The sequence below is a fragment of the Diabrotica virgifera genome, chromosome 3 (assembly GCF_917563875.1).
Source record: "Diabrotica virgifera virgifera chromosome 3, PGI_DIABVI_V3a".
NCBI lineage: Eukaryota > Metazoa > Arthropoda > Insecta > Coleoptera > Chrysomelidae > Diabrotica > Diabrotica virgifera.
The window spans coordinates 228,905,139-228,932,138 of NC_065445.1; the positions used below are offsets into that span (position 1 = coordinate 228,905,139).

General features: G+C 33.7%; 1 protein-coding gene across 22 annotated transcripts in view; it reads right to left on the reverse strand.

The window, feature by feature from the left end:
• LOC126881576 (titin) overlaps positions 1 to 27,000 on the reverse strand; it is a 405,229-nt gene that overhangs the window by 113,717 nt on the left and 264,512 nt on the right. For 21 of the 22 annotated variants that reach the window (XR_007696921.1, XM_050645904.1, XM_050645903.1 and 18 more), the window contains 5 exons: positions 18,530 to 18,873; positions 11,845 to 12,021; positions 8,221 to 8,463; positions 3,588 to 3,841; positions 250 to 463 (listed from right to left, as the gene is read on the reverse strand). Coding sequence is in view for 21 of the 22 variants with exons in the window: in XM_050645904.1 (XP_050501861.1) it covers positions 250 to 463; positions 3,588 to 3,841; positions 8,221 to 8,463; positions 11,845 to 12,021; positions 18,530 to 18,873 (1,232 nt within the window). In the remaining variant the exon portion in view is untranslated. Of the gene's footprint in view, positions 1 to 249; positions 464 to 3,587; positions 3,842 to 8,220; positions 8,464 to 11,844; positions 12,022 to 18,529; positions 18,874 to 24,870; positions 25,035 to 27,000 lie in introns of those variants that run through there. The other variant, XM_050645916.1, reaches the window with a different exon arrangement.

A 27,000-nucleotide genomic window follows, 5' to 3' on the forward strand; every position in this document is an offset into this window, starting at 1 on the left:
AAAATCGATCGCGGGCGTATCACAAGGAATTTCTTGAGGGATATTATTAATGCAATTTTAATTTAATTAATTTAATTAGTAGCGTAACCGCTACAGTCTGCTCTAGCAGATTATGGAACCTCTCTGATGATCCCTAAAGAGGGTGAATTGTACGTAAGAGGTTGGTCTTCTCTGAACGAATTTAAATATAAGATGTCTCACATTTTCATTGAAAAAAGTGTTTATTTTAAAAAATTCATGATGTCTTACCGATTTAGCAAAACTTCTGTTCTTCAACGTTGCTAGACCCAAATCGCCAATCTTTACAGACCCTGTTCCTCCAGTTATAAAAATGTTATCACATTTCAAATCTCTGTGGATGATTGGCGGCGATCTTGAATGCAGGAAGGCCAAACCTTTTAGGATCTGTCTGCACCAAGATTTCAATACTTTTGGGTTGATTTTCTTGAATCTTCTTAAATAACTACAACACAAAACACATCAGTTAATATACATCTGGCATATTTTTTATTGCTTATTCCATACAATATTCCATATTGTCATAAACGGTAAAACTGATAATTACCATAACAGGATTTTCTCGTCATTAATATGGTATTTTGAGTCAAAAATTAAAGCATATGATATAGACAGAGCCATCAAAAAAATTGGCCAATCTAATTACAGCAGAAATTCGAATAAGCCTTCTTTCTTTTCGACGTTTAGCTACTCCCACACTGGCAGTCAAAATATAACGAACTTGTTTAAATTTTTTTACTCTACTTTTGTAACGTGTATAGGAGAGTTATTTGACAGTAATGTAATAAAATTCATAAACAAGCAGCATTCAAAGCCAAACCTCATTTGACTGCATGTGGTTTATTTTACATATTCTCAAAAGTTCTGAAACACATGGAAATCTTGCAAAATTAACTACAATAAGAAACTAACTTAGAATCAAAACTTTTAGTGGTCTCATTGGTGTTTGTGATGAAGCATTACCTTAGAGATAATGAGTTTACTTAAATTACTTTTAATGCAGCCTAAATTGAATCTTAAATATAATAATGAAATTGTGAAATTCATGTATAGGAGCATTGACAAGAACAAACTAAAAAAATTAGCACAGAAAAAATCAGGTAGTGAAAAAAACTAATGTAGATATTTCTTGTCTATTAGGTTAAGAAATTATCAATGTCAGTAGTAATAAAAATAACCAATTTGTAAAAGTATTGACTAAAGCTTCTAAAATAAAGTGCATGAAAGTTCACATACTAACAAGATACAATTTGAAATAAAAATATTGAAGCAGAAATCGTTAAACAAGCAGATATATATTTTCTACCTTCTGAATTTGGATATGGATAGGAGTATACATAATTTTAGTGTTAAATTTAAATTATAGACTATATTATTCTCTATATACTCTAGTATACTCTAGATAAAGAAGTACGAAAAGAAGTAGATAAAGATAAAGAAGTAGATCTAGATAAAGAAGTAGATCTAGATAAAGAATTTTAACTATTTATAATGGGAAATAAGCCACAATATTATTAAAAAATGATTTTTATTAACGTTTCGACGCCCAAATCGGGTGCCGTTGTCAAAATACAAAATACTACTAACATAAACAAAAATGTTGTTGCTTAGTAAAAAAATTCTTCTAATAATTTATTTAATTTGACTCATTTATATTGACAATTCAGATACATATGATACATTTTAAAGTAGAAGACTTTAAAATGATATTGCTAATATTTATGAGTTGCGTTCCTGGGACGACTTTACTGAAAGATAGTTCATTCGATTACATGAAATCAACCCCAACTCAAGAATATCCATCACAAAAAAAATCATAGCATGTGATCTGTCTTTAAAAAGACAACCACATGCAACGGTGACATTAAAATTCTCGCGTTAGAGATCTCATAGTAAATCACGAGTTATTAATTAATGTTTTAATAATTAATGTCACCGTTGCATGTGGTTGTTTTTTTAAAGACAGATCACATGCTATGATTTTTTTTTGTGACGGATATTCTTGAGTTGGGGTTGATTTCATGTAATCGAATGAACTATATCTTTCAGTAAAGTCGTCCCAGGAACACAACTCATAAATATTGGCAATATCATTTTAAAGTCTTCTACTTTAAAATGTATCATATGTATCTGAATTGCCGATATAAATGAGTCAAATTAAATAAATTATTAGAAGAATTTTTTTACTAAGCAACAACATTTTTGTTTATGTTAGTAGTATTTTGTATTTTGACAACGGCACCTGATTTGGGCGTCGAAACGTTAATAAAAATCATTTTTTAATAATATTGTGGCTTATTTCCCATTATAAATAGTTAAAATTGTAAAAATGCCACAAGAAAATAGCTTCAGAACAACAACTAGATAAAGAAGTAGATAAAGAAGTACTCGTATATCCAATGGTATAGTCGGTTCACCTAAGTTGTATACATTGAATATAAAAAAATTCACAGAAAGCTTAATACTGGTTCAGTATCTTAATTTACCGTTGGTTGTTGCTTAAGCTAAGCATAATATTTATAATTATGCTCATTTTATAAAACAAATGCCAACAAGAAAACATGTTGGCCAATTCTAAAGCATGTTACTTAAATATAGCTATAATAATCCATTCATAATTTTGTAAATTGGTAATTTAAGATTGTTAGAATGTGACAAACGCAAAAATGAAGAAAAGGTGGTGTAGTAAAATATTTTTTAATTTTAATTTTGAAAATATTCATCTTGTGGTGGATATTAAAATGTTCTTAGCTATACTTCTGATCCTTATTGTAAATTTTCCTACTCTCTCCTAAAATATACTGTCCGGAGGGCTTAGCTACCTTTAGAAAGTTTAAAATTGAACCTATATATTTCAATGACGTACAGTGAATTAGTAGGAAATTTTTAATAACTAAATTTATTTTTATAACAATTACATGTTGCTTACATATGTTTTGCTATACATACGGCTCATCAAATAGTGGTATATCAAAGAAAAATTCAAAGATAGGAGGGCAGGTCTTATTACGCACATTTCACTACCAAATTTCAACGCATTTCAAACAGAGAAGTCTTAAACAGGGTAGTTCAAGACGAAAGTGACTTAATCAAGATGATAAAAAAGAGAAAACTTGAATATCTCGGGCATATAATGAGAGATAGCAGATACAGGATGCTGCAGTTAATACTGAATGGAAAGATCGACGGAAAAAGAGGAATTGGTAGGAAGAAATATTCATGGCTCTGAAACCTTCGTCAATGGACTGGCTTATCAGCAGATCAATTATTACATGCCGCACAAGATCGAGAACTATATCGGCAAATTGTCTTGGAAGCTAAACACCCCTAAAATTTGGGCACAATACTTAAAGAAGAAGAACTACCAAATAGACAGGAGTACTTATGTGTCACTCAGCATCGAACTACCACCATCTGATGAGCCCTTATGCAGGATGAAACATCTCAGAGTATGATAAAATCAGTTTTAGAGTCAAAGCATTCAAGGATTTTAGATATGCATTGCCGTCTTCTATAAATAGAATTACAGAATATTACAAGTATTTCAAAAATAAAATGGTAGTACTTACGCTTTTAATGTACCACTCAACATGAGTTCCGTAACCAGTACTATATTCTTCTTCTTACTGCCCGGGGATTCCCAGTAATTATAAAATCTCACAATGTTGGGATGTTGAAGCTTCTTCAACATCTCCGCTTCTTCCCTAAATCTTTGTCGCTCAGTCTTATTTAGTTTCTTTTCCTGTAATTCACACCAAGCAACTGCAACGCCAGTCTGTGTATCAAGGCCTCTGTATACGGTTTTGAAAGAACCTCTACCGATCTACAAAAACGAAAGTTTAGTGTGAATGTTGGCGAACTAAAAAGATGAATAGGAAACGAACTATCTTGATATTAAGCATTTTTTAAATGGTATATGAAGGTCTTTATCTTCAACCATAAGGAATTGACCAGATTAGTGGTGTTAAGCCACGTATCCATTTCACGAAGCTGACGCGCGCCTCGCGAGACACACTTGGGATTTGCCTTGCGCGACGCACGAGACTTCATTGCTTTGCCGCGCGTAACAGTGTGGTATCTACTTTTCGCGGCAACAGCAACGAACAAGCCGCGCGCGGCAACCTCGCGAAATGGATACGCGGCTTTAGAAATATAAAAAATATTATCTGTAGAAAATAACCATAGTTTTGATTTTGAAAATGTACAGATTTTGGAAAAAGAGCAAAATTATAACAAAAGATGTATATTGGAGATGATTCACATAAAGAAAGACCAAAATTGTATCAATAATAAAACGGATATTAAAGATCTCTCCAATATATATCACAATTTGAGAAATTGAGTGTGGCTGTAAGCACAGCATTGGTAAACACTTTCCACTAAATACGGCATTTCTTATTTTTTTCGTTAAGTGCTACCTCTGATAGCAACTCCACAGAGTTGCAATTTGTATCATTACATCAATATTTTTTATCCAGAATATATGTTAGCGCCCTAAGCTTCTTCTGACCAGTATCTTTTCCTATATAATGATCTACATAAACACATATCTCATTTCTCATAACATGATTCCAAATAATGTAAATTTCTTATTTTAATTGTATTTAATATCTCATTTTTCTTTATTGCATTCGGTTACAAAACGCGGTTGTCTCTTAATCTTTTCATCCAAGGTTATTTTTAAAAATCTTCTATATGCCCACATCTCAAATACTCTGTTCGTATTAAGTATATCCTTGTTTTAGCGTTCAAGCCTCTGTTCCATATAAAATACAAAAAAAAATACACACTTCAGTATTCATATTTCGAGCTACATACTAGCTACATACTCACATCATAAGTGCAAAATATCTTGCTCCTATTTTGAACGTTAAACATTAGTCAGATTTATTTCTTTCGTATATTTTGTAACTTGATCTCCTGCATATTATCGTTTTGGTTTTACGACCACCATCCAAAACCGTTGTGAAGTGCTCTTACCATATGCCCATGCCTGGTGCCTGGCATTCTCTCATAACATCTTAGAGAAACACTATGTGCATTTTTTAAAATATTACGTGTATTGTATATAAAATATGTTTGTTAACAGTGTAATGTTTAATAATTAAAAGTGCTCATTGAAAATGGCAAACAACCGAAACTTTTAAGCAAAATCAAGTGTTTTATTTATAACAGACCGCAAATCCAGGAATTAAAAACCAACTATGTATTTAAAAATTCACGGTCAGAAAATAAGCAATAAAAATATTATCTGTTACCAATTTGGGCGTTGCAAATGCATTTTTGAGTCAGGAAGTTAAGAATCTTAATACATATCAGGTTCTACACATGTTCAATGGGTAAAATACCGGAGACCTAGCTGGCCAGGAAAGAACTTCAATTTGGCAGTCACAAAAGAACCTGATAAAGGTAAGGTAAGGTTGAATTTCTCGCTCATTATGTCTTTAAAAAAATAAATAGGTGAGACGTAGTTGATACGACTGCAAACCAAACAACTTGGTACTACTCCAAACTGATCCTATAGAGAAGCGCTATTATGTAGCACTGATCCATAGGAAAACAGGTATTTCAAGTAAGATACGTTCTTCAAAGTATGTAATTCTTCATATAGCATCAGTACTCATATCACGTTGTTACCTTTGCTCTAGTTTATTCCAAATGCATTCTTAATGTACCGTGGATGTATTTCTTTTGTTTTATTCAAATTCACTGAATTATTAATATTAGCTAGTATTCTCACTGGGGGAATAGTAAACCACATTTTTAGTGAGTAAAGCATAGAAAGGGTCGGTTGCCGTCTGAGGTCAATTTAGTAGCAAAGTATTTATTAAACACATGCATGCTTAAAAGCCGCGTGGTATATTCAAGACTGATGGGCGAGACCATGTCAGCACGGGTTACCAGAGGATGCCCACAGGGAGGTGTATTATCTCCGTTAGTGTGGACTCTGGTTATGGACGGACTGATTGGAACGCCCAACAGGAAAAAATACAAAGTCCTGGGCTATGCAGATTATTTAGTCATTCTGGCACAGGGCAAGTTCAATACAACAGTCAAGGATAATATGCAACAGGCTCTGAACGTAGTATCAAAATGGACAAGTGAGGTAAACTTGTCCGTAAGCCCTCATAAATCCAAAATAGTAGCCTTCACCAGAAGGAGAAAGTTATAGGGAATAGGACTTGTGAATCTCATGGGGATTTCCCTAAAGGTGGAGAGTGAGGTAAAATATCTCGGAGTCATAATAGACTCAAGGCTTACCTGGAATCAACACCTAGAACGAATAACCAAAAAAACGATGGCCACTTTAATGGTGACCAGACGCACACATGACAGAACATGGGGACTTTAACCGGACATGATGTATTGGATATACAACATGATGGTAAAGCCCACAATAACGTATGCAGCATTGGTCTGGTGGCCGAAGGTGCAGCAGAGAAATGGTATAGAGAAGTTAGACAAGATACAAAGACTTGTCTATGTCAGCATAACAGGTGCAATGAGAGGCACATCAACTGCAGTAATGGAAGCCTTACTAGACCTTCCTCCCTTACACATCACAGTGAAGGGTGAGGCAAGGATGGGGTTACATAGACAGCAGGGAAATCAAAGCAAAATTGCAGTGGGCAAAGGACACTGCTGCATCAAAGATAAATATATGCGGGGATCCGATATGGGAGATGATAACAGACCATTCTATCCCCAAATATAAAATGGAAATACCTTTCCAGGTGGAAATACACTCCAGACAGGTATGAGAAGATCCTGGCAGACATCTGAAGTATGAGGGCCACACCTGGTATACAGATGGGTCCAAGACAGAAAATGGTTCGGGATCAGGAGTATGTATATAGTGAGGATAGGAACTATAATGGTTCCATCCCACTAGGAGAATATACCTCTATATTTGAGCGTGCTAATAACCGGCAAAATAACGCAAACGATGGAAAACATAATCCAATGTTTTTTTTTTGCTTGGACTATAGTCATTCAGCCAGTCTCAATCAAAGGTAAATGAAGAGTACAGGGGAAAAACAAGGAATGTCACATTTTATACATATTGAGATTAACACCAATAAAGGCTTAATTCTTATTATATCTAAAAACTACTTAGGAGATTCTTAGCAGAATTGTAGCAATTATTGGTCTATAATCTTAATATAACATTAATCTATATTAACTTATTAATTTAATAATGCACCAAAAAACTGCTAACATTCCTTATTTTTGTCCAGTGGCGTGCGGAAAATCCTGGTCCTTCGCCTAGATACAAATTCTTAAAAAAATTATATAGACTGATCTTTCTGGTTATTGTTCTGAATCGATAGTCTAGTGGATAGTACTCAGTTTTTGCTACCCCATGGCGAGAAAAGCCAAAATTCATGAAAAAGTGACATTCCTTGTTTTTCCCCTGTACTCTTCAAATGTATTAAAGATATTGCCAATTAGTGAAACATGGTTATTTACAATTTTTTACTTCTTATTTTACCTACTCATTACAGCTAATGTACATACTATGTAAATATTATAAATATATTATACATACTTAATGTTTATCAAGAACACATAGTGTATACATTTTACAAATAAAATTATTACCTAATGTTAATATTTAAAATAAATGCATTCTTTTTTGTATTTTTTTTGTTTTGTTTTTTGCTTTGTTTTTTTTTGTTTTGTTTTTTTTTTGTCACTACGATAAGATGTCAACCCGGTTCAACCCCTCGGAGGTTTAAATCCTCTTAGTGATTTTTATTCTTTAATTTTTTTTATATATTTTTTGTATTTTTTTTAGTTACTAGATTATTGAATTTAAAAAAATGATCAAATTAAAAAAAAATCTTAAATAATCCAATGTTATAAAAAGGGATGAAACTAGTAGATGTGGAAATTATCGATTTAAACGTATAAATTAACATTAGATTACATAGTTTTCCACCTGCAGACGTCTGTGACAGGAGTATTTTATAAAATTCTTTTGTCACAGTGACAGTTGTCATACTCCTCCGATACGTCTAAAGGTGGGAAACTATGTAATGTTAATTTATACGTTTATATCAATATAATTTCCACCTCTATTAGTTTCATCTCTTTTTACTTCACAATGTATTAGGTTTTCCATTTTTTGCGTTATTTTGCCAGTTATTAGCGCGCTCACCACTGTATATTTACAATGCATACATAAAATGTGCAGCTTACCTCTTCTTCATATTTGAAGACTCTTCCGTCAGGACTGACGGCAATCGGTTTGTAAACATCATCGTCATCTTCGACTTTTCCCTCCTTTGATAAATTCACCACCACGACACTCTGTTCGACCATATCCGGATTATTCTCCGCGTTTTCATCATTTCTATGCAACTCATCGATGGTCTGTTCCGTTATTTCTGTCATTTCGGTGCTCAAAAACAAATTTTTCGGGATGTTGTATTTCGTCCCGATCTAAAAATATTGCGGAGGTTAGCAACTTTACCATTTAAAACATATAGCTACAAGTGCTGGTTCTCTATTTATTGATGGTAAATACAAAATCAAAAATTTTAAAGACTTCGAGTTTACAAAGCAAAGATGTACTAACAAATACTACCAAATAGTGCGGTGGTCCGATAAGTACTTGGTTTACAAAAGAAAAACGAAAATTTTCAAAAAGTGGCGATATATTTCTAAACATAGCTTCCTTTTAGCTCGATACACTTCATCCAACGGTGCTCTAACTTTTTAAGCCGTCTAAAAAATCAGTTTTCTTGACTTCTGCAAAATAAGCTTTCATGGCCACAATGAACTTGTCATTCAACTTAAATTTCTGCCCGGCGAGTGACTTTTTCCAGTTTGGATACAAAAATAAGTCGTACAGGACCAAATCTTGAATATATGGTGGATGGGATAGCATTTCGTAGCCCAATTTGGCCATGGCGACGGCGGAGGTGTGAGCCGGTACGTCGTTATGGTGGAACAGCACTTTTTTCTACACGTCGTTATGGTGGAACAGCACTTTTTTCTACGTCATTTATTTGGGACTATTTTTTCTACAATTCGGCATCGAATCGGTCTAATAATTTGGTATAGTAAAGTCCTGTAACCGTTTTATCCTTTTCCAGGAAGTCTATATAGATCACACCTTGTGAATCCCAGAAAACGGCTATCACCTTTCCGGCCGATAGGACAGTCTTCGCGTTCTTCGGAGCACGCTCGCGGGATAACGTCCACTCTTTCGACTGTTCCTTGGTTTCTAATGTGTACCGGTATATCCATGGTTCGTCGTCTGTTATGAAACAACGTAAACACTCCTTCGGGTTACGCTTAAACAGTCTGAAACACTGACTCATGGTTGCGACTGTTGTTCTGAGTGAGCAAATGCGGCACTCATCGCGCCGACAGCTTTTCGTGCCAAAAATTTTATGCAGCATATGATCCACGCGATATTTTGAGATGTATACTCTCTGAGCTATGTCGTGCACCATTAGACGGCGGTCTGCCTATTAGTGATGTTGATTATAGTTACTTTTGAGTATTCGTTACAAATCCTTACTTTTGTATAAAGTAATAATTTACAGTATTCTTTACTTTGATTACTATGATTACTTTTGTTACTTTTGTATTTGAGTACCGGTAATCATATCGAGAATCATATCGAATATTTTGTATAGATATTCCTATATAACAACGACCTTCACCGATCTGTTTAAGGGATAAAAATGATTTGATTACTATGATTACTTTTGTTACTTTTGTATTCGAGTACCGGTAATCATATCGAGAATCATATCGAATATTTTGTATAGGTATTCCGATATAACAACGACCTTCACCGATCTGTTTAAGGCAAGGGATAAAAACGATTTGATTACTATTGTTACTTTTGTATTTGAGTACCGGTAATCATATTGAGACTCGTATTTCTCAGTAGGTAGGTTTGTATAGGTATTCCGATATAACAACGACCTTCACCAATCTGTTTAAGGTATAAAAATGATTTGATTACTATGATTATTTTTGTTACGTTTGTATTTGAGTACCGTTAATCATATCGAGAATCGTATTCCTCAGTAGGTAGGTATTTTGTATAAGTATTCCGATATAATAACGACCTTCACGAAGTACGAACTAATCAGAGTAATCAAAGTAGATAACAATAGTCGTTACTCGCTCTGATACGATTGGTACGAAATAATCAGAGTAATAAAAGTAGATGCAATAGTCGTTACTCGCTCTGATACGATTGGTACGAAGCAACGAAGTAATCAGAGTAATCAAAGTAGATACAATAGTCGTTACTCGCTCTAATACGATTGGTATGAAGTAACCAAAGTAACGATTTGCCTGTCTGTATAATAATCGTTATTTTCGGTATTCGTAAGTAACGAGTACTTTGTAACGAATAGTTACTTTTTCAACATCACTACTGCCTATACGAGATTGTGGAGTTCTTTCACGTTATCCTCCGTGATAGCCGTTTTTGACGGCTATCACGGACAGTCAAACCAATTTTTGACGGTCGTCATCGAAGGAAAAGAGCCACCATACACAACATTTAAGAGCTCTTTCTCGCTGCGCGATTTCCCTTCCAAAAACAAGAATCGAATCATCGACCGATATTGTTCTTTTTTCATTTTTCTGAAATCCTAGACACGCCCGATTCCATACCCGGTCAAAACAAAAGTACGAGTCGGATTCAGCTGAGAATTTGACAGAGGACGTCTGCAAGAATGTACTACACGATAGTAGATTTCTCTTGCGATAGTGGCGCCATCGGGCGGAGAGGATAAGTACTTATCGGACCGCCTACGTAGATACAGGCATTTTATTGGATCTCTAATAAAGGGTGATTAATTTAGAGGTACTTTTTAAAAAAAGAAAAAACAATGAAAATAATGTATTTTAATTGAAAATCTTTATTGTCATAAAAAAGAACCATTCTTTACAATTACCTCTTAAAGATAATTCCTTTCAAATGTTTACCATGACTGCGGTTAAGATGGTCCATTCTGAAGTTCTAATTCTCGATGACGCGTTCGAGCTTTTCGATTGGTATTTGACCAGTGACTCGAGTAATACTGGCCTCCAATGCCTCAATCGCAGCTGGTTTATTCATGTAGACTTTGGACTTTAGGTAGCTCCAAAGGAAAAAGTCTAGAGGTGTGATGTCACAGGATATAGGCGACCAATTCACTGGTCCGAAGTGTGAAATAAATTGCTCACCGAATCGTTTTCGCATTAAAGCCATGCCTTCACGAGATGTATGGCAGTTGGCGCCATATTTTTGGAACCAAATGTCACTTAAACTACAAACTTCAATTTCTGGTACCAAATAGTCCGTTATCATGGCGCGGTAACGGTCTCCATTCACACTAACATTCTGGCCGGTCTCTGTTTTAAAGATATATGAACCGACAATGCCACCGGCCCATAAACCACACCAAACAGTGGTTTTTTCTGAATGTAATGGCAACGCTTGAACCTCTTTGGGTTGCTCATCAACCCAAATATGGATATTTTGTTTATTCACGTCCTCATTAAGCCAAAAACGGTCCTAATCGGAAAACAATTTTTTTGCTCTAAGCGTACGAAACACATTCCTCATTGAACGCCTATTTTCGTAATACAGCTAAATAATTTCTAGATGTTGTGCCGAGTTAAGTCTTTCCAGGATGAAATATCCAATAATACTGAATAAGAAAGCAACTTTAGGTGATATCATTCAAGCACGATCTCCCAACAAATCCTCGCCAAAAAAAGTACCTCTAAATGAATCACCCTTTATAAACCAACACTTGCACTTATTATTTTGGTATCTATTCGAATAAATAAAAAGGCCATACTCACTTCCAATAATCGTTTGTCATTTTGAACGATCTCAGAATCATCTTCGGCGTTTGAATCCGTCTCGATCGGGATGAGACTTATAACACCGCCATGCTTCACCGATTTGTCTTTCCTCTTTTTGTTTTTCTGCTTTTCGATGATCATTCTATCAACTTTTGTACTTAATTCGTTCATTACCTAAAAGTGAACAGAAAATATAAGTTAATTATGGTTTGTTAACGAAAATTTTAAATTAAGAAGTAATAAATAATAGTGAATATATTAATTATTGTAAAATAATATACAGAGTGGGCCAAAGAAAACAGTTCATCTCGATATTTGGCAGTATTTCTTAGTTTTTAAAGAAATTACGAAACAGGTCGATTTTTGATATAAGGGGGACACATTTTTACAGTACATACATCTGTCATTTGTCAAGCCTCTCCCTTCCACATCCCTCACCACTTATTTTTAAATGGGAAATAGGGGTCGTGTGCTAGCTAACTTGAAAGGTTACTCAATTCTCTATTCAGTAATATTAACATTGACTTAATTATTTATACAGGGTGTCCAAGAAAAATTATTTTGAATTAAATTAATTGACACAAAAAGAAGAATGTCTGTAATTTATTTAACTCAAAATACATTCTACTGCTGACAGAAAACAGAAAAAAATATTTATTTGATAAATAAACATTGTTTGTTGCTTAAATTCAATATTCAACCTACCAAGAGGCAGATGGGTGGCAGCTTGAACACTGAAATTAAGCAAAAAGCAATGTTTATTTATCAAAAAACATTTTTTTCTGTTTTGTGACAGCAGTAGAATGTATTTTGAATTAAATAAATTTGTGTCAATTAATTTAATAAAAAAAAATTCTTGGACACCCTGTAATTATGTTAATGTTTATATTACTGAATAGAGAATTGAATAACCTTTCAAATGTGCTAGCACACAACCCCTATTCCCTATTTAAAATTAAGGTTAGGGGAAGTGGAAGAGAGGGGGTTGACAAATGGCAGATATATGTAAAATAAAAATTTGTCCCCCTTAGATCAAAAATCGACCTGTTTCGTGATTTTCTTAAAATCTAATAAATACTGCCAAATATCGAGGTGGACTGTTTTCTTTGGCCCACTCTGTATACTGTTTTAGAACAATGAACACCACTGTGTCATACATTTTAGAACTGATCAAACATTTGTTGTCTATCTCCCTCAGACAAAATATAAAGTCAGCCGATATCGCGGGTGTGATAAAGATCAACGGTACGATATTAAATAAAATATGCTAGGTAGATCATAAATTTGTTACAACTTTGTTATGTGCTTCAACGCCTATTTCAAAACTGTAGAAACATGAGATCAATTTGGCATGAAAATTAACGTGACAAAAATAAAAGTAATGGCAAATGTACAACCAAATATAACCAAATTCCTTCATTAATGGAGTCAGAACTAGAAAGAAGTATTTCTTCAGTATAATCAGGTATTTATACTGAAAGACGAAAAAGAATGAAATGTAAAAAAAAAATAAGAAAATAGTACTGATGGGTTGACATTTACAAAATAACAAAGGTGAACTGATCTCAGTGATGTTGATATAGTTATTTCAAAAGTAGTACCATCAAAAAATGCGTCTTTTATAACCTTGATTATTCTATCACCCTGCATTCTCGTTGCATATTGGTTCCAGTTCCTTCGTTTTTTGTTACATTATACCTTGGCCTGAATATCGCATTGTACTATATCCCCGTTCCTTTCTCGATGCCTCCTAGTTTTCTCTAGTAAGATTTTAATGTAAACATTTCTGCTATTCTCAGGTTCTGTTTTCTTTTCTTTGTATTCTCGTTTCGAGTTCTCGTTTCAATCGCATATGTAAGTATTACTCGAATGCAGTTTTGCATGGTCTTATTTCTGTGTCTATTGGTAGAACGTTTTTCTTAAATCCACGAAGATTATAAAGGCGGAACTGTTGTATTCAATGATATTTTCACAATAGCAAACTTTCTAAATAATTTCAGTCAGTTTTCACGAAAAATTTTACCCTCATGGTTTCTCGCCGAATAAAAAAAATATGTGAATGTAAGCTAGTGATAGACTATAGCTATACTAAATTTACAATCAAGATGCAGTAGAAATAAACAAATCAAGACACGTTAAATGCTACTAGGAGCACTCCCGAATCATAATATACAATGTACATATATACATACATTGTAAATCCCAAATCATGATTTCCAAAGTTTATACATTGTAAATTATGGTTCGAGAGTTCTCCTAGTAGCATTTAACGTGTTTTGGTTTGTTTATTTCTACTGCATCTTGATTGTGAATTTAGTATAGTGCCCTTAAAGGTTTCAAAGGAATTCTTTCAGTGAATAAAGGAACATACAGTAGTTATTGAGTTTTAACTCACATTTTTTTGCTAGTCAAGTTAAAAGAGTCCACAGGAAACTTTACAAAAAGAAATCGGGCTGATTTATTCGCATATAAAACAGGCTTGCACTGAGAACATCAAAAGATTTGGTTCCCTCCGACTTTCATCTATTCTAAAGCATGATAAAATTGTGTTTTGGGTGAAATTTAGAGCTGATAGCAGCGGCAAACTAATTGAAAAAATTTTTACAATGACATTTTAGTAATAGAATCCGGTAAACAACGGGAGGCAAAAAATGCTGGACTACTGGAAAATAAACTTTATGCGTTTTATTTTCAATAAAAATCTCAGCTTTTCACTTTTTTATTTCTCAACAAACATTAACACCTTGCTTGCCACGCTTTAATCGGGATACTAGTTTCAGGGGCCATTGATGTCGACGGCAATGAAAGTAAGTCATACGTGTATATCAAAAATGAGCGACGTTGCCCCTGGCAAAATCCCTGTGTATCTCATATATGAGTGACGTGGCACGCAATGTGTGAAAATAACTAGAACTTAGATTAATATTAACATAAACCTAGTAAAAATCTGAAGAGAGACAATTAGGGAATAAAACAAACAGATCAATTTTTCTATAAGCAGAAAATGGGATATGTAGATTTTGATGTTTGTAAGACATGTGACACAACAAACATACACACAAAAAAACCACAACATCATAAAATTTAAAAAATGTATATGTTACGGGCAATAACGGAGATCCGGCCAATAACGTTAATAACCGGCCAATATCGACAATGGCCTGTTGAATTAGTCATTGTCGACAATGGCCGGATATTAACGTTATTGTCCATAGAAACTGGACATTTATGATCATTTTAAATTCTTGATAACATTTCCATCATTGTCCGGTCAATGTCAACAATGCCCGTTGTTAATCGGTCAATGTCAACAATGCCCGTTGTTAATCGGTCAATGTCAACAATGCCCGTTGTTAATCGGTCAATGTTGAAATTTAGACTAAAAGATAGGTTATGTTTATTATTTGCTTCATTTCTGTGCTCGTGCTGAAATAACTCGTAGTAAATTTATGTAAAAAGTGTTACAAAATGCCATGGTTCACTATCTTGTCAAAATAAAAATGATTAGCCTTCAAAAGCTATCTTAAATAAAAAAAATAATAGGTCAACATACCTAATTTTATTTGTTTATCAACATTGGCCATTTACTTTTGGCCACTGTCGGTATTGACCGGTTATTGATGAAAACTCTAATTTCATATTATTGTTTTACAACATTGGCCAATAGCTAAGGTTATTGTCGTTAATGGCCGGACACTGTCGTTAATAACCAGGGGAAATGGACGTTCACGTCAATGCCCGGTCTTTAACGTCAATAGCCAATTCACATCATTGTCCGTAACATATATACATATTACTAAAAAAAGTATACGAACCCTATCACCTATATATTGAGACAAATTAAAATATATGACAAATTCACGCGTTTGACTGTTAATTTATTATTATCTTTTAATAATTATGATAATAATGCTAAATAAACAATATTTTAAATGAAAAATAATCACAAAACGTAATTAATTTTTTTATACAACCCATATTATAACCTATTAATATCATAAGAATTATCAAAATATGTAAAAATTAGTCACAACTAAATAGTGGGTCACTATGAAGTAACTGTTAAAAGCAAAACGAGATAAGACAAGAAGGCTACGACTATAGTGCAGTTTGACACTTAAACAACGTCACTACATTCTACTTGTCAAATTGAGTGAATGGCTGTATTATTTCAATAAAATGATGCGTGGTATCTCTATAAATTCAAAAATTCGTGAGTTGGTGATTAAATTTTATTGCCGTAATAAAACAATCCGTGAAGTGGTGGATGTACGTAATATTCTTAAAACTACGGTGTGGAATATAATTAAGCATGGGAAAACATGAAATACCTTATATGAAAAAAAATTAAAAGCCCGGGTCATTCAAAACTAGTTTCAGATAGGAAAAGGACAATATTCGTAAAAGTTTGCAAAAAAGGTCAAAGAAATACTCTTAAGGCAAGTTACAGCTAATCGAATCATGAAACTGGATTAAAATGAGAGAATGCTGTCGCAAGTGGATACACAAGTTTAAATTAAAGTTGTGTAGGGTTGAATTGCAGGTAACTAACAATTTAAAAATGTACTCGTATTTCAAAAAATGTAATTTCTTATACTCATAGGAAAAGCCACTGTTAACAGCAAACCAAAAGCAAGCCAGGCTCATGCAAGCAAAATCTAAACTTTCTTGGTCGATAGAAAATTGGTCCTAAGTAAATTTACAAAAGAAGTACTGATATGGACATGGACTTGTATGGCAGTTAGTTTCAGGGTTAGGATGTTTTGATTTTATTGAGTTTACCTACCTCAAATGCTGTGAAATATCAACAAATACTTCAAAACAGCTCACTACCAGGCATTGTGAAATTAAATGTTGGCGACAATTATATTTACTACTTTATAACTACAAAGAAACTGGTTTGGAAACCACTATACAGGGTGTCCAGAAACTCTACCGACAAACAAAGACAGAATATTCCTCAGATAATTTTAAGACAATTTAACCAAATTCACCTAGTCCGAAAATGCTTCCTAAGGGAGCTAGAGCTTTTTGAAGATGGCGTCTTGTAATTAGTTTTTCTTAAATATCTCCAGAACGCTTCTAGTTAGAAAAACGAAAATTGGTATGCTTATTTATCTTCCAGAGATAAATCGATTCCATCTATTGCGAATTTCTAGTACCGGTCATAGGCGTCCGTTTTGGGTAGGACAACGGTTATTTTATCGCATAACTTTTTTGTCTTTAAATTTTAAGCATTTTTTACTCTGGATTATTAAATTATGGGGTATTGTAGTACTGTACTGAAAGGTACTCTTGCTTTAAGTCGGTAGGACACACCGTTTTCTAGAAAAATCGATTTGAAAATTTTTCGTCTCTTGAATTTGAAAAAAAAAATAAAAAAATTTTCAAAAAAAAACGGTGTATTTTACCAACTCAAAGCAAAAGTTACAATTAGTACTAGAATAGATCATAATTTAATAATCTAAAAAAAATAAATCTTTAATAGTCTAAAAATTAAAGACAAAAAGTTAATAGATAAAATAACCGTTGGAACCGGTTGGAATAACCGATTCATCTTTGGAATATAATGAAACGTACAAGTTTTCGTTTTCCTAAATAGTTTTTTTTGGAAATTTTTTTTTGAAATTCAAAAACGAAAAAAATTTCAAATGGATTTTTCTAGAAAACGGTGTATCCTATCGACTTAAAGGAAGAGTACCTTTTTGTACCAGAATACATCACAATTTAATAATCCAGAGTCAAAAGTGCTTACAAATTAAATACAAAAAAGTTATGCGATAAAGTAACCGTTGCCCTACCCAAAACGGTATTATCGGTACCTATTATCGGTACTAGAAATTCACAATGGATGGAATCGATTTATCTCTGAAATATAAATAAGCATACCAATTTTTGTTTTTGTATATAGAAGCGTTCCGGACGTATTTAAGAAAAACTAATTACCAGACGCCATCTTCAAATAGCTCTAGCTCCCTGCTTAGGAAGCATTTTCGGACTAGGTGAATTGGGTTAAATTGTCTTAAAATTATCTGAGGAATCTCCTGTCTTCGTTTGTCGGTAGAGTTTCTGGACACCCTGTATATGCGTCCTTTCTATTGTTCTATTGAGTAAGTATATTTTGTTTTAAAAACATTAAAAAAAAAGAATTACGTATGTAATTTAGTTTGTCCCAATATATAATTGTTTTTCCCACTTTCTCAAGTTGTAAAGTTTGTTAGCAGTAAATGGTTGACATCAATTAGTAAAACTATAAACATCCTGGGTTTAAGCGATAATAGTATAAAAAGTCCGGTTTCCGGAGTACCGTCTAGTCAGCGTTAATTGTCAAAAGACCAACTCTGTCTACCTCGTTCGCTTATCGCTCCGGACTGGTCTTAACAATGGACCAAGTCAGATAAATTTAATAATACTAACGACCGCATTAATTGAAGTCAACCATTTACTGCTAAACAAACTTTACTATGTATATCAGTACTGGAGCTATACTGAAATGCTAGCTCCAGGACTGGTTCTAGCCTCAGTAGCTCCGGTATTGTATCCTCTTTCCCAAGGGAAAAAGAAAAAGGTCCCCAGCACAAACTTTTGTCTGTCGCCTTTTTACTGAAGCTCTATGCGCCACTTAGGAGTTGAAGAAACTTATATAACTATATCAGTACTGTTAACAGCGAAAAACTCTTACCTGTCCTATGGCTATTTCCGCATCTTGTATCTCCGAACACGAGTCATGGTACTCCTCGTATTCTTCTACGAATTTCTTAACGTCGATAAGATTGTCACTCGAAGGTGTTTGCATGATTTTGGGCACGTAAAGTGACGTTATGGTATCGGCAGTATTGCATCTTATGCGGCTTTTATATTCTGGAACCAGACGTGTGAGTTCGATGTGACGGTGGTCCGGTTTGTCGCGGAGTGTGTCTAGGCGGAGTTGGTTTTTGTCGATTATTTCTACTGCCATGTCGAGGATAGTATCGAGGATCGATTCGACTACAGGCTGGATTTCAGATCTGGTCGGAATGGTGTTTTCTGAAAGAATAAATATAATCATAAGTATAAGCATTTTGAACTATATTTTGCAATTAAAATATTTCTCCGATATTACCTGATACCACATGTACATTTTTAGGAATACAACAGGAATTCTCTCTATTTTTTATATATTTGGAAAAGCACAAAGATGGCAGCCGTAACGTTACAGCCAATACAAATAACATTGCTCTTCGGTTGACAGAAGGAAAAACAAATAAAGTAGCAGACCAATGTTCCAAAAAAAGAAAAAAGGCTGTGGATGGAAGACTTGTTAAACGACCTAGAAGATAATAGTAACTACAGATGGTCAACTATTTTTCTTTTTTCTCAACAAAGAAAATGTAGACCAGTGTTTAAAATTGACAAGGGATCATGGGAAACACACTTCACAGAACTAACTATATAGATGCAAAGAAAGTCCTGAAGAGGAAGAATGCGTAACAGAAGACATGAGAGAATGAAATAGGGATAACAACTTATGTTGAATACTTACACATCACTAAACATTTCACACATTAAACACATAGAAAAAAAACTTAGTCCAGATGGAATTACCAACGAGCTGATTAAAAACGAAAGGGGAAAATGATTAACAAGCATCTACAACCGAATAGTATTAATATGGAAAGCAGAAGAAATTCCCGAAATGGAAATAAATCAGAATTATACCAATATTTAAGAAAGGAGAAGTAGCAGACTGTAACAACTATAGAGGAACATTTTTCTACTCTACTGAGTACAACATACAAAATGCTAACAGCCCTCATCAGGCAAAAACACTTAATTCACAGAGAAAAAGAATTGGGGAGTACCAGCAAGGATTCAGGGAAAGCAGATCCATTACAGATGCGATTCATATAACTACACAAACAATCGAGAAATGCCACGAACACAACATAGAACTCCACACCCTGTTCTTAGACTTCAGACACGCCTGTGACTGTATTGGAAGAAATAAATTATTTATTGAATGAAAAATCAAGATATACCGGCAAAGTAAATCAGATTAACAAAAATGACTATGGGTGGATGCCGAGCTAAAATAACAACAGAACAAGGTAGTACAAACACAACTGCAATAGACACAGGAGTGCGACAAGGCGACTTCCTGTCAACCACACTATTCAACATAGCAGTGGAAGGAACAGTCAAGACAGCGGAATTACAGGAACTATAGCCCAATCCTCAACACATACATATAGTAGCATTACCAATCATGGCAAATGAGGCACGGAAATGAGATCTAGAATTAACGGAGAAGAAACAAAATATCTAATCTGCTTTAGAAAAAATGATATAACAAGACGAGAGAAATCAAGATAGAAAACTACACCTTTGAAAGACTTCAACAATTTAAATACTTGGGAATAATAATTTTTTGTTAATGGCAAAAAATAAGATAAGTGGAGAAGTAAAGGAGCGAGTACTAGTAGACCACAAAACATACTGGAGATACTATACCGGGTGTCCACTTATATTTTCCCCCATTTTAACTGCCTATAACTTCTAAACGGCTCAAGATAGAAATATGCAGTTTTCACTGAAATGTTTTATTTTAGTAAAAGTTTTGTCTAAATGGATGGAATTTTTTATATCGCTTTCAAATACGAAATAAAAAATGGCGGATTTTTGAAAAGAACTTTGTTGACTTTTTTTAATGGAACACCCAGTATATTCTTTTGTAAATTGAAAGAAAGGTCATTCACTTATCTAGTGATATAATTTTTTTCAAAATCGGTTGTCAAATCACTGAGTAATTAATTTTTAAAATGAGAGGTGCAACGTGGAATATCACATACCTAAATAACATAACTAAGCAAGTTATGTGATTTCCACATTGCATCTCTCATTTTAAAAATTAATTGCTGAATCATTTGACAACCGATTATAAAAAATTTTATATCGCTGGATAGATAAATGACAGTTTTTTCAAGTTTTAGTAAATGACCATTTTTTATATCGTTTTTAAATAAAAAATGGCGGATTTTTGAAAAAAAAACGTTGTTAACTTTTTTTATTAAAACACCCAGTATATTTTTTGTGTCTTGAAAAAACGGTCATTTACCGATCTAGCGATATAAAAATTTTTAAAATCGGTTGCCAAATGACTGAGCAATTAATTTTTAAAATGAGAGATGCAATGTGGAAATCACATAACATAATATCATTTTGCTCAGTTATGTTATTTAGGTATGTGATATCCACGTTGCACCCCTCATTTTAAAAATTAATTACTCAGTGATTTGACAACCGCTTTTGAAAAAACTTTATATCGCTGGATAGGTGAATGACCTTTCTTGCAATTTACAAAAAAATATACTGGGTGTTCCATTAAAAAAAAGTCAACAAAGTTTTTTTCAAAAATCCGCCATTTTTTATTTCGTATTTGAAAGCGATATAAAAAATTCAATACATTCAGACAAAACTTTTACTAAAATAAAACATTTCAGCGAAAACCGCATATTTCTATATTGAACCGTTTAGAAGTTATAGGCAGTTAAAATGGGGGAAAATATAAGTGGACACCCGGTATAATGAAGGACAAGAACTTATCCAGAAATATAAAACTGAAAATATGCAGAGTTGCAATCAGAGCAGTAGTTAAGATTAGTTTGACAATGTGCCTCATAGATAATGATTAAAAATATTCGAAAGAAGAATCCTCAGAATTATGGGCCGATAAATGGAAAGCGGAGAAATGAGAGAAGAATGAAGCATGAAATAAGAGACATAATGAAGGGAAAAGATATAGTTCGATTTATTAAAGCGCAGAGAGTGAGATGGTTGGGACACATTAAGAGAAGGAAAAACGATGTACTGATTAAGAAGGTCACCAGATGCAAGCCAGAAACTGCAAGACCACGGGGAAGATCTATCCAATACCAGATTAAAATGAGTGGAAGAAAATTGCAACGAAAGCCAAGTTATACAACAAACTTTGACAATGCACAAGAAGAATGCAGAGTGATTCGCCGCAATAAGCGAATCAGGGCTCGAAGTAAGAGTGGCAAACACTCCAGGAATGAAAGGCCTTGATGATGATGATAAATGACCGATAACAATATGTCTTTAATAAACAACAAAAGATGATAAAAAAAAACACTAAAAGAAAACGAACATGAAGGAGGAAAAGATCTCCAAATATTTTGCATTTTTGGGAACAAACCAATGATTATAATTAAAAATGACTACTTTCATTTGAAATTTCCAAGAAATACAATATACAAATACAAAATAGTTCCAAGATATTTACAAAATATTTCCAAGCAAATATTTATGTTCAGAAAAATATATTAAAATGTTTTTCCGCTCAATGGAAGCTTTGATAGCGACATATCGAGTTGTCTTACGTCAAAATTTACTAAATACACCAAAAATAAAGTGTGAGTATTTGCAAATGGTAAATATGATGAAGAAGTGGACTGTACACTCTATTCAATATAAAAATACAGCAGACATAAAAATTTGTCGGCGTCAGTTACATCGCGAGGTACATGACATAAACATATACACGAAAAATTGGCAATAACAAGTCGGCAATCAAAAATGGTTGAGAAAATTAGTTAAGATCTACACAGACTATTAAAAAACTTAAATGCGGCAATTTTTTAACATGATTTATATGATTTCATACATAAATTATATAAAGCATACGCCAATACAGAAAAAGTCAAAAAAGTTCAAAATAACATATCGTCATGTGTTTACCATTTTTCCACAATATAACCTTTGAGATTCAGATATGGGCAATTTGCTGGCCGTTTCATCCTGCTAAAATGAAATTCATTCAAATATTCCTTACCACTCCTTACTCCATGTCTTTTTTAGCTCATTGGGGAGGTTGTACAGTCGACGATAAAAGAACGAATCGAAAACCAATATGAGGAAATAGAAGATCAGAGTGGATTCCGTGCTGGCAGATCTTTTGTTGATAATATATTTTTGTAATTCAACAAATTATAGATAAAAGAACACCTTGAAATTTATCGACCCATTTAGTGTTTGTTGACTTGAAGAAGGCCTATGATACAGTACTCTTAAAAAGATTGTTTGAAATATTGACGAAGGCAGGTCTAGGTAATACATACATCAAAGCTATAACAAACATGTACATACACCACGGCCAGCCCTAGGGATTTTGCCGCCCTGGGCAAGATCGACGACCCCCCCCCTGGTAAAACCACAAACTCAAAAATTTTCACCATAACTCTTAATTTGCTGAAATCTATCACTATGCATTAACGGTTGTGTCTATAATTTTTAAATAGAACTCGAAGTCAACTTAATGTCGTGTCTCTGGATCTAGGTCCGTACTTTTATCTTCAGCCCCATGGCCAAATTCTCATTTCTTGCTATTACTGTGCCTCCGATTTTGGAGTTCTCAATTTCTAACTTTAATGTTAGCTCTTTTGCGTCTGTCAAATAGCCCTGGAATTTTAAATCACATCTGAGAGTTTTTTCTAATAAACTGACAGCTTGATACACTCCCATATCAATACTCTGCAGTGATTTGCTGACAACGTTGATGTGAAGTAAAATGTCATGCCATATTACCACAGAGCAAAGAAAAGTAAAATCGTGGATTTGATTTGCCAAACAGCTTGCCTCATGAGCAACCAATGTATCGTTGTTTTTATTGATAGTGATTTCTACAAGAGCATCGTACATTTCTTCAATTTGGTATCTGATGGTAGTAACTGCATCAATTCTACTTTCCCATCTAGTTTCGGACAAAGGTTTCAATGTCGGCTAGAAATATGATTTTTCAGTATAGCCCAACGATAAATACCTAAATGCTGAGAAAAAGTTGTAACTTTTTGTCACTAAGGAAATGAAAGGAACTGCAAACTGCGAGGCTTTAGCAGCATCGTTCACGACATAAGTTGAGTGAATGGCTAGAACATGGGACAAAAATGCTCTAGGATTCATTTTCAAACTTCTGCGTTGAACTCCCAAGTTCTTCCTTTTTATGTTTGCCCCATTATCATACCCTTGTTGTCTCATATCTTCCAAAGACATTCCCAGTTCATTCAGTTTTTGCAAAATAACTTCTGTAAGTCCCAAGCCAGTGGTTTCTAGTATAGGCACAAATCAAAGACAATGGGTGGAATGCATACAACGTAGTACCTGCTAATGCTTCAAGTATGTACTACATTTTTGAAGATTTTACTACACTTACAAAGCATTACTACACTTCAGAAAAGCATTACTACACTTTAGAAAAATCTTCAAAAATGTAGTACAAACTTGAAGCATTAGCAGGTACTACGTTTTATTCATTCCACCCATTGTTCTGCAATTTTAACACTTTGTGAACAGGAACCTAAATCGACAAAATGTACCTACAACAATAGTCATTTGTTCCACTCTAGAAATATCAGATGTACAATCTAAAATTATGCATAATACTTTGCTGATTTCAAAAAGTTTAAAATTTTATTTTGGATTAGGTCATGTCATGGAGGAGCTGAATAATGTTGTTTTGAATAGGAATAAGTGATGCTACTTGTTACTACCATTGTTGTGATGAAAAAGTTAATCAGAATCGCTCCTCAATGGAAGACACTGTTGTGTTAAGAACTGTAAACTGTATTATTGATATCAGTCGTTCTATTACATTTTTCAATGAAGAGTTTCTGAATTTACCTCACATATTCAATATGTGAGGTTCATCCCTTTCACATTACATCCACGTGGGTTAAAGTCCTGTGTGGCCCTGGGTAATATCCAGGAATATTTGCAACATCCAATATTATTATTATCAATATGTAAGTAGTACCATGTAAGATTTTAAAGGGTTTTAACCCATAACATTTTGGTGGCTCACGCATGCATGCTATTGGCTTTTAACACGGATGTTGGATTATTTGTTAATCCGAAAACGTTTTGTTCATGTGATGTAACCCTTATTAGGGTCTTTTAAATATACCTTTTACAAAGGATCCACTATTTTTAATAATGAATATATATTTTTAAAACCATGAGGATGCATACCTTACTAATGCTTCATGATCCAACGGAATACCCAATGAGACACAACACAATTAGGCGCCGCGGCGGTCAAAACCTCGACGTTACACAATAACCGCCGGTAAACATCAACAGATTGAGTATAACACCCGACTGCATATGCAGCTTGATAACATTTCCACAATGTAATAATTCCTCGGTACGATAGTTAATATGAACATTTCACTTTTACGGCGTCTCAGATTCGTTTCACCAGAAACTGAATGAAAAAACTCGCGTTTTGGGGTTTATTTCGCTTTTACGATTTTGTTTTGGCAAACTAAACAGTTGTAATAAACTCATCTACCGAAAAATCTCCGGCAACTATTTTAATATTAAAATTTTTCGTAACATACTCCACCAGGTCCGTATTTCATAACGAAAGTTCGGTGCATGCCAAAAGTGCATCAGATAAAAATGTGTATTTGTGAAAGCGTATTGTGAGTTTATTTTCATTGCTAATATAAAACGGGTGCATATAAAATCGGCAGAATTATATTACTAATCCTAAAATTGGTCCTATGCAAGGACAGTAAGGTCACCAGACATTAGGCTATTAGACTTTTAGTCTACTTGCGTAACTATATAAAATACCGAAGACGTATTTTCGCGGATAGTAGTGTCTACGAAAAGAGTTTTTAACTGGTGCATTTTGTCTTGTGAATCAGATTTTACAATAGATCAGAGTTTTTGATATTTTTCTCAGCTCAATCTAAATTATTGATAAAATTTACTTTGATAATCGATTAAATCAGCAAATAAAGTAGCAAATTCTGTGTGAATTGTGGCTTCAATCATTCTCTCTCCACCTCAATCTTGGCCCCCTACTCCTACTATAGGCGAGCGGCAGCAACCCCTAAAATTACGTTTTACCCACCCCGACAATCAGCTTTAAGGTGAATGACCAATTTTGGTCATTCTTTATGTTTTCGAGGTCGCTGAATCTGAATATGAAGTTTATTTTTACCTAGAGTTGGTGGAACATGTTCAAAAACCAAATTTTATGCAAAAATGCAAAAAATCAATTTTGGGTTCACCGATCACGAGTTAAAATTTGACGTTATCAAAAAATAAAACGTCAAAGTAAGTTTTGCTTTAAAATTTTGGTGCAGAATTACAGCTACATTTGAAGTAGCTTAATAAATTCTTTTATATATCATTGATATCATTGATTAATAATAAATAAACAATTTATAAAAAAAATCAATAATATATTTTCTTTTTGTTACTTTATTCACTTTGGCGGAACATTAAACACAAGCATTCCTTAACTGTGTCAATGAGGTTAGCTTTGTACGTTGTCAAAAGTAATCGTAAAATAACATAAACCTACCATAAAATTTCAAACTCCAATATAAAATTAGTTGTGACAACAACTGTTTGTATACTATACAGTCGGAAAAATGAAAGAATACCCATGAACGATCGCATCAAACACTTATTTTGTATTTGCTGTCTTTTTCTATAAATAACAAACTTTTGTCATAGAAAAAGACAGCAAATACAAAATAAGTGCTTGATGTGATCGTTCATGGGTATTCTTTCATTTTTCCGACTGTAAAAAACTTCAAAATGCAAAAATTCGACAAAATAACAGCAAAAAATTCAACAAACTGACAGCAACAAAAGTAAACAAACCAAAACGTCAGAAATTGTACTTAAAATGTGAAAACATCCCCAATCGTTTTTTGTACCTATCTCTTTTCAATGTACTGAGGCTAGATCGTTCATAAAAATAACATGTGTTTTTACTTAATAACAGACGTTAGCTGGTTTGTTATTAGTTTCACGCGTGGAAGAGAATGACGCTAGATAAGAAGTATGTGTTTTATCTCGTCAGGTATTAATGACGCACGGGTAAAGACTCGTGGACTCAAGTGTAGCTGTGAACATCCGATCACTTGGCGAATGGTGAATCATTTTTCTTCCAGAAATTTCTTTTAAGAAGAAGAATATCTATACCTCGTTTTTAAACTAGGAGGAGTAATTCAAATTTACTGCGCCGTAATGCTTGTTTGTAATTGATCCAACGGCAGTAAAGTTTATTCCGCTAAATTATGAAATTTTGACACTATTGATATTTATGAAATTTTGACACTATGGGCATTTAAAATT